The sequence below is a fragment of the Otolemur garnettii genome, unplaced genomic scaffold, assembly GCF_000181295.1.
Source record: "Otolemur garnettii isolate 467f Iridium unplaced genomic scaffold, OtoGar3 scaffold00091, whole genome shotgun sequence".
NCBI classification, from domain to species: domain Eukaryota; kingdom Metazoa; phylum Chordata; class Mammalia; order Primates; family Galagidae; genus Otolemur; species Otolemur garnettii.
The window spans coordinates 566,443-575,293 of NW_003852486.1; the positions used below are offsets into that span (position 1 = coordinate 566,443).

Sequence of the window (8,851 nt, forward strand, 5' to 3'; positions counted from 1 at the left end):
AAAAAAAAAAAAAGAAAGAAAACAATCACACCAGGATCCCCAAATCCTAGGATAGTGGGGTGTGATTTGTCAGATCTAGTGGAGGCTGTTCACTTAGCCGGGGTTGCTGCCACCTTTGATCTGTCAGGTATCGTAGTAGATTTAGATCCTGAGTTACATATTAAAAACTCTCAAATTTTTAATCCAGTCACAAACTAGCAGGATTTCCCTATAATCCTGTGCCATTGGAAAAAACTTGTGCTGTTCTTTGGATCTCAGTAAACTAAGTTTCTTAAATTAAGTTAGAAAGAATATAATGAAATAAATAAGAATTTATTGGTTGAATATAGTTTATTTCTTAAATTTTAAAAATTTTAGGAGAAAGAAAAATTTACAACTGAAACATTTGTGAACCAGAACTTCTCAATAAGATAATCTATTAGGTAGAAGGTGTTTGTTGTTGTCATAAAGGACTTTCTGAAGACCCTGGCCTAGAGCAAGTTGCCATCTACTTAGAAAGTTATTTTCTTTTAGTGTTTCAGCTCAATAAATATTTGTGTGCCTTTTACTTGCTAAGCTCTGTGCTAAACACTGGAGATACATCTATAAATAAAAAATACTTCTGCTGGGCGTTGTGGTGGGCACCTGTAGTCCCAGCTACTCAGGAGGCTAAGGCAAGGGGATCAGTTAAGCCCAAGAGTTTGACATTGCTGTGAGCTATGACACCGTGGCACTCTACCAAGGGCAACAAAGTGAGACTCTGTCTTAACAACAAAAGAATACTTCCTTTTCTTGGCAAATTTACTCCAAAAAGGCTAAATAGTCTTTACCTGTTACTTTTTGCTTTGGTTACTAAGACTTGGGAAGTTTTTGAAATTGGATGGTCTGACTGGAAGAAGTCAGGCTATAAAACGGTATTCCCATCATAGAGTTAAAAGAGGAGCTTTCACAGAATCTTCATTTATAAGATTAATTGCATATAAACACACGTAATATGTAAAAGTAAATGTAAGTACATATTGTGCTGTCTGCCGCTGTGAATCTGTTATTTGTCTGTACTCCATTCTTAATTCTTACAGGGTAAAGTGCCAGAGTTGGGGAAAGCCTCTGGAAAGATGGGAAAGAGGAGGTAGCCAGCCTCATTGTTATATAGCTGAGGTATTAGGCAGCAGAATGCTATTCTAAAAGAGAAAAATGATTATAGGAGCCTGACAGAACAAGTTTGTTTAATGTTTAAAGCTTTTGTCTGGAAATATCTTTCAGGAGTATCCTTGGATTCTGAGTGCCTCAGATGATCAGACCATCCGAGTATGGAACTGGCAGTCTAGAACCTGTGTCTGGTAAAGTAGGAAGCAGAGGGCTGAAAAGAATCTTAATTTGTAGTTTTTCATAATCAGCTTCTCTTCAGAACAATCATCTCCTTTCTCAAGTGAAACATGTCTGCTGACTAATTACTGATTGTATTCATTTTATGTGTATAAAATGCTTCTAAGTACAAAATGATAAATATAGAGTCAGTCTTGCCAGGCGCAGTGGATCACACCTGTAATCCTAGAACTCTGGGAGGCTGAGTCAGGTGGATTGCATGAGGCTACGAGTTTGAGATCAGCCTGAGCAACAGCGAGACCCAGTTTCTAAAAATAGCTGGACATTGTGGCTGGTGCCTGTAGTCCCAGCTGCTTGGGAGGCTAAGGCAAGAGAATCACTTGAGGGTGGCGCCTGTGGCTCAGTAGGTAGGGCACCAGCCCCATAGACCGAGGGTGGTGGGTTTGAACCTAGCCCCCAGCCCCCGGCCAAACTGCAACAAAAAAAATAGCCAGGTGTGGCGGGTACCCATGGTCCCAGCAGTTTGGGAGGCTGAGGCAAGAGAGTCGCCTAAGCCCAGGAGTTGGAGGTTGCTGTGAGCTGTGTGATGCCACGGCACTCTACTGAGGGCAATAAAGTGAGACTCTGTCTCTATAGAAAAAAGAAAAAGGCAATAATCACTTGAGCCCAAGAATTTGAGGTTACTGTGAGCTGTGGTACTCTACCAAGGGCAACAAAATGAGACTCTGTCTCAAAAAAAAAAGTCAATCTTGTTAATAATGTATGAATTTGGATCTTCTGATAATTTCTTACTAGAGAAAAAAGGTCATATTACTAACCTTTTAGAGTATGAACTTTTAGCTGGTTTTCACTCCCTTTCCCATAAAACCTGAGTCAAAGTCTAGACCTCTGTCCTACTTTGTATTTATGGCTGCAGCTCTATATAGAACTTTCCATGAAGAGGTAAGGACAGTTTAAAATTATGTATGTCCTTTAAGATGCAGTTCCTGGGCAGTGCCCATAGCTCAGTGGGTAGGGTGCCAGCCACATACACCAAGGCTGGCTGGTTCAACCTTGCCCTGGACCTGCTAAAACAAGGACAACTGAGGGCTCAGTGCCTATAGCACAGTGGTTATGGTGCCAGCCACATACACCGAAGTTGGCAGGTTTGAACCCAGCCCGGGCCAGCTAAACAACAATAACAACTGCAACAAAAAATAGCCTGGTATTGTGGTGGGCACCTATCATCCCCCACCCCCCAAAAGATTCAGTTCCTACTAAAATCTAATAGATAATTCCTAGTTTGAATCAGAAAGATTCTATTTTGATATTTTAATATTTCTTCAATCTGAGAGAAGAGCTGTGCAATCTCACTTCTCCTGAAATTAGTAATATTTAAATACTAAAGCATTAGAGTCAAGAAGAGAGCTATTGTTAAAACAATTGACCTTGCTTAATATTCTTATTCAGAATTATTAGGATGACCTGTTTTTCTCTCCATAAAAATATAACATCTGTTAAATATGGGAAAAGGTATTTAGTTTAAGAATTTATTGATTCCCACCTCTAATTTGTTGTTTATCTTTTTTTGTTTCTTACAGTGTGTTAACAGGGCACAACCATTATGTAATGTGTGCTCAGTTTCACCCCTCAGAAGACTTGGTTGTATCAGCCAGCCTGGATCAGACTGTGCGCGTTTGGGATATTTCTGGTGAGCTGCCCAAGTTCAGGGGACAACCTGGTCATCTCTGGTGCAAAACTGCAATTGCTTAAAATAGTGAGGATAGTTGACTTAGAAAAGGACGATTTAAAATATTTCATTCCCTTGTAATAGCATCTTTATTTCTGAGGGTAGTGAATCTGTTTTGATGATTCTTCATATTGAAGGTATTCTGTAAAAGTGGTTACTCTAGAAAATTCATTTGATTTGAAGAAATGTTAACTTTAAATTAGATCAGTTTTTAGTTAAAATCTATATACCATCAGGGTATTTGATTAATAATCAAGCTTTCTGTTAAAATAAGAAAAATATCAAGCCTCGGCTCGGCACCTATAGCACAGTGGTTGCAGCACCAGGCCACATGCACTGAGAGTGGCAGGTTCAAACCCGGCCTGGGCCAGCTAAACAACTGCAACAACAACAAAAAAATAGCTGGGCATTGTGGCAAGGACCTGTAGTCGCAGCTACTTGGGAGGCTGATGCAAGAGAATCGCTTAAGCCTAAGAGTTTGAGGTTGCTGTGATGCCATGGCACTCTACCAAGGGCTACATAATAAAACTCTCTCAAAAAAAAAAAGAAAAACTATCAAGCTTGTGTGGTAGCTCACGCCCGGCTAGCACTCTGGGAGGCCAAAGCCTGAGCTCCCAGGTTTGAGACCAGCCTGAGCAAGACGAGACCTTGTCTCTAAAAATAGCTGGGCAGTGTGGTGGGCCTGTAGTCCCAGCTACTCAGGAGACTGAGACAAGAGAATCGCTTAAACTCTAGAGTTTGAGGTTGCTGTGAACTATGATGCCACGGCACTCTGCCAAGTGTGACAAAGTGAGACTCTGTCTCAAAAAAAAAAAAAAAATAGTAATATTTTGGACAAAAAGAAATTTTGATAATATATTGATGCAGGGAAACTGGATCCTTGTGTTGTTTTGTTTTGTTTAGAAATAGGAAAAAGCCCTCTGTTAGGTTCCTTCTAGTATAAGGAGCATGGTTGGGATGGGGAGTTGGTGATTTTTATGTCCAGAATACCCTTTAATGGTCAGATTTTTAATAGGCAGGCTTCTAGGAACAGAAATTAATTTGTAGATTTTGAATAGTTGAGATAATTCTTCCTGTCACAGTTTACATTTCATAATTTTGAGATAGGGTTTAAATGTTTAGTCCTACATAAAGGAGAGCTAAGAAATTGCTAACTAGAGAGTTTAAATGCAGAGACAGGAGGACCGTACCTGTCAGACAGATGGAAATTCTTTGTATTGGAAACAGAGAAATGAGACGTGAAATGCTGTGGTTCTCTGCCTCGCGGTATTTACTTATAACTTGATAATTATCTCTATTTGTTGCCTTAGAAATTCTTAGAGATTTGAATTTTCTGAAATGTCAGTGGCTAGACTACAAAACAGTGTTTCATTTCATAAAAGGAAGACTCCCTCATAGGTCCATGCCTGGTTCTTTGTGGTAATGAAGGAGTTACCCTTCTGCATTGTGCCGCTGAGGTATAATTTATCCCAACTCCCTTGTTGCATGATAGGATAGGGAAATGTGGTAATTATTCTTACAAACCAATAATGAACGGCAGATTGAAATTTTGGGTTCCTGGATATAGCATTCAGTAGCAGTTGTGCGTACAGGGTTTCCATAAAGTTTGTGCACAATTTACTGTGTTAAACTATTTTAAATTGTACATGAACTTTATGTCCACCCTGTATTAATGTAGCATACAAATAAGCCAAAGAAAGATGAGGACAGTTGTAGATTAGAGCCTTGAGTCGAGATCATGCTGTCTTTACAGTTTTCAGAGGTTTAGAATTAAAGGTAGTTATATACCCAAGATTGTACTAGAGATAGGGCAACGGTACTCTCTTTCTTTAGGGCTTTGCCATTGCAGTTTTTCATCAGACTGGCTAGATTTTTTGAAGTACACCCAGATATGACCAGCCATCCTCACCAGCAGTACCAGGGAACTCAGCATCCACTCTCCCAATAACCTCACTGTAGCTTTCCATGGTTTCTCCCTGTGTACACATTCAAAGCACCCTCTCTGTCTCAGGATATAGGAGCCCGATGGTGTTGGATTCTAGTTCATGCTGTTCCATCTGATCAGGGGTGATTATTTAGAATATCCTTTTCCAACCTGAGTTCTGTGAAAGAATTAAGTGCTGCAAAAAATACTTTACATGACTGTTTACTTAGTTTTTCCAAGAATGATTGGTATAAAGCTCATGCCATTCTAGATCATAAAGAAGTTAATTTATTACATACCTAAACTAAAGCTTTAGGGCATTAGGGGTTAATGGGGTTGAAAAGAATATTTAGAGGTTTGGCACCCGTAGCACAGTGGTTATGGTGCCAGCCACATAACCCAGCCCGGGCCAGCTAAACAACAACTGCAATAAAAAATAGCCGGGTGTTGTGGCGGGCACCTGTAGTCCCAGCTACTTGGGAGGCTGAGGCAAGAGAATCACTTAAGCCCAAGAATTGAGGCTACTTTGAGCTGTGATGCCACAGCACTCTACCGAGGGTGACATACTGAGACTCTGTCTCAAAAAAAAAGAAAAGAGTATTTAGACTGCTCAACTCTGAGAGTACTGTTTGTACCATCTGATGCTAGCACAGCTGGTTCCCTGGGGTTTAGCTAAAGCAGTCTGGGGTAATCAAATATTTCATACTCATGGCAAGAAATATTCTTCTTCACTTTTTGTGGACAAAGAACATTTTCGCATCAAAATTAAGGGCCCTCTATCAGAGAAGAGAGGGAGAAGGTATGACCCCACAGGGTTTATACTTGCTCTTGAATGTGTGAAGTACATGCATTACTGTATAATAATAGTGCAATTGCTTTGCTTAATATATGTGAAAGTGAAAATTTTGTGCTAACTTAACTACTTGCTGTACTAATGTTAATGCTCTGTTTACCATTCCTAAGTGTTTTTCTCTACCTATAACTCTCTTGACTTCTAAAATCCCCTTAACCAGAGTGGAAGGAAATGCTTTGTATTTAACTGAGAAGCAGCAGCTTTTGGGTTAGACTTTTTTACTTAACTTTTTTTTCCCCTAGAATATACCATACTCTTTCAGCAGGGATCTGTTTTGTTTGGGTTCATCAAAAAGATTGAACATAGAAAAAGTAATTAGCTTTCAGAACTGTTAGAACTAGATAGAGCTAGTATTTCCAAGAGGGAAGAGTCAGTTCTGAGTAAAAATGAATACCCTCAAATTTAGAGGACTAGTGAAAATTATTATTTTTTTTTTTTTGGACTGTCTCTTTTTGAGCTAGATAAGCAGTAAAAGAATATAGAAAGAAAATCATGTCTATTGATACTTCTTACGTGAAGTTGAGTCCCACGGAACTTAATTTGATGATTTTTTTTTGAGACATTTTCTCCCTCTACATTGTCTTTCTCTGTTGCAGAGGGAGACAAATGCAGTGATGTCTTCACAGCTCACTACAACCTCAAACTCTTAGGCTTAAGCAGTCCTCCTGTCTGTCTCCCAAGTAGCTAGGACTATAGTCTTACGCTACCCTGCCCAGCTAATTTTTTCTAATTTTAGTCTCATCTTGCTCAGGTTAATCTTGAACTCTTGACCTTAAGTGATCTTCCTACCTCAGCCTCTCAGAGTGCTAGAATTGCAGGTGTGAGCTGCCATGCCTGGCTATGATGAATCTTTTGTGTTAGCCTGATAAAAACTATGTAAAAAGGAATATGTTTACAACCTGGATAAAAAGGATAGTTTACTTTCTTAGCTTGAGCTTCCAAGTAAACTGACAGTTAAATTATTTTAATGTGCTTGTACCTTTGCATGTCAAGCCTATGTAATTGGGACTCAATCTTTGAAATAGCTACTAAAAAAATATTAATATGCTGCCAAATCCTGTCCTCATCCCTCTCTTTACTGCTTCCCTTGGTCCCTATTGGGAGGCATGCATCAAACTGGTCCATTCTGAGAGTGTTCTCTCTTCCCTCTGGATTTGGGTAGCTTCTGTAGAAATTTTCCATCTGTCGTTCAATCCTAGTGAGTGGCTTGTTGAGGGCTTAAAAATTTCTTCTCTCAGTATCTTTTCACTGCCTGTTACTATTCATCTGTCTGTTTTTGCCCTTCCCCTTCCTGGATCATTACACATAGTGCAACAAAGGCTTCTATTCTGTCTTACAGTTTTCCTTGTAATGTGATAGTTGAAGGTTATTGGAAGTGAAGTTCCTAATATCTGTCTATCTTTGTTATATACCAGACTCATTAGAAAAAGTTGACAGATCCTATTAAAAGGACAAGTGAAATAAGCGAAAGGCAGCATCCTAGCAATAATGTATTTATGAAGCTTTGGGAAAGTGTATTTTTTATAAAGCATCAGATTTATTTCTGTCCACCTATTAAGTGCTCATCTTGGACAAAAGGACAAGGTAATTAGAACTGTCATGGCCTTTTAAATTCTTGCTTCTCCATGCTGATATGTAGGTGCTACTATAACAGAAGAGATATATTGTAATTTTAAAGCAATGAATATAAATGTAATCATTAAACTCAAAATTTTATATTTTCCTACAGATGGCATAATTTAGGCTTGAACTATTTAGGTTTTATTTTCCTTCTATTGTACGTAAATGTCTTTCATTTCGTTTTTTATTTTACATGTAGTAGGTAATTTCATCTTATTCTTTTCCCCCAAATACTTCTGGAGATAGAATTTTAGTCCAAATTCTGTTTTCTCATCTATAAATTAGTATGATTATACATGCTTGCTTATCCCAAAAGTTTGTTTTTCTAGAATCAAATCATATAACATATGTTAGAGTGTTTTGAAAGCAGAAAGTATTTTTTAAAATGTAAAGTAGTGGCTCGGCGCCTATGGCTCAAGTGGCTAAGGCGCCAGCCACATACACCTAAGGTGGTGGGTTGGAATCCCCAGCCCGGCCCGCCAAACAACAATGATGGCTGCAACCAAAAAATGGCCAGGCGTTGTGGCGGGCGCCTGTAGTCCCAGCTACTTGGGAGGCTGAGTCAGGAGACTCACTTGAGCCCAGGAATTGGAGGTTGCTGTGAGCATGATGCCATGGCACTCTACCCAGGGGGATAGCTTGAGGCTCCGTCTTAAAAAAAAAAAAAAAAAGTAAAGTAGTATAGTATTGTTATCAAATTTTGGATCTGACTATAGCACAAATAGTCAACTTTTAAAGTTGAGCATTGTTGATCCACAGATGTGGGTCCTCTATACATAAAATTCTTGTTGGCTTGGTGCCTGTAGCTCAGTGAGTCGGGCGCCAGCCACATACATGGAAGCTGGTGGGTTCAAGCCCAGCCCAGGCCTGCTAAACAACAATGACAACTGCAACAAAAAAATAGCCGGGCATTGTGTCAGGCTTCTGTAATCCCAGCTACTTGGGAGGTTGAGGCAAGAGAATTGATTAAGCCCAAGAGTTAGAGGTTGCTGTGAGCTGTGATGCCACAGCACCCTACCGAGGGTGACAGAGAGAAACCCTGTCTCAAAAAAACCAAACTTATTATCCTGGCGCCTTGTTATTTTTAAATTATGGGCTAATTATGCCAAGTGAGACCACCCTCCAAAGGTTTTGATGGCGAAATACATGTATGCAGATCTATCAACAGCCTTTTAAGCAAGAACTTAAAAGGACATGACAGTTTTAATTACCTTGTTCCCTATGCAAGAGTCAAGCACAAAGTATAAGTACAGTTTTTACCTGGTTCATGGTTTTACAGCATCTTTGACAAAATAGCAATTTGTATTTAATAGGTCTAATTTCCATAACCTATTTGCACCTTCCCCATGAGTTGCCTAAAAGTTTCTAATTTGAGAAACACTGAGCTGTGGGCTCCCCACATGGCTTTTCTTTCACATTT

The 8,851-nt window shown here is 39.4% G+C and overlaps 1 protein-coding gene across 1 annotated transcript in view; it reads left to right on the forward strand.

The window, feature by feature from the left end:
• COPA (coatomer protein complex subunit alpha) overlaps positions 1 to 8,851 on the forward strand; it is a 49,286-nt gene that overhangs the window by 14,120 nt on the left and 26,315 nt on the right. The window contains exons 4-5 of the mRNA XM_023516368.1: positions 1,219 to 1,319; positions 2,886 to 2,995. Of these exons, the coding sequence (XP_023372136.1) occupies positions 1,219 to 1,319; positions 2,886 to 2,995 (211 nt within the window). The remainder of the gene's footprint in view (positions 1 to 1,218; positions 1,320 to 2,885; positions 2,996 to 8,851) is intronic.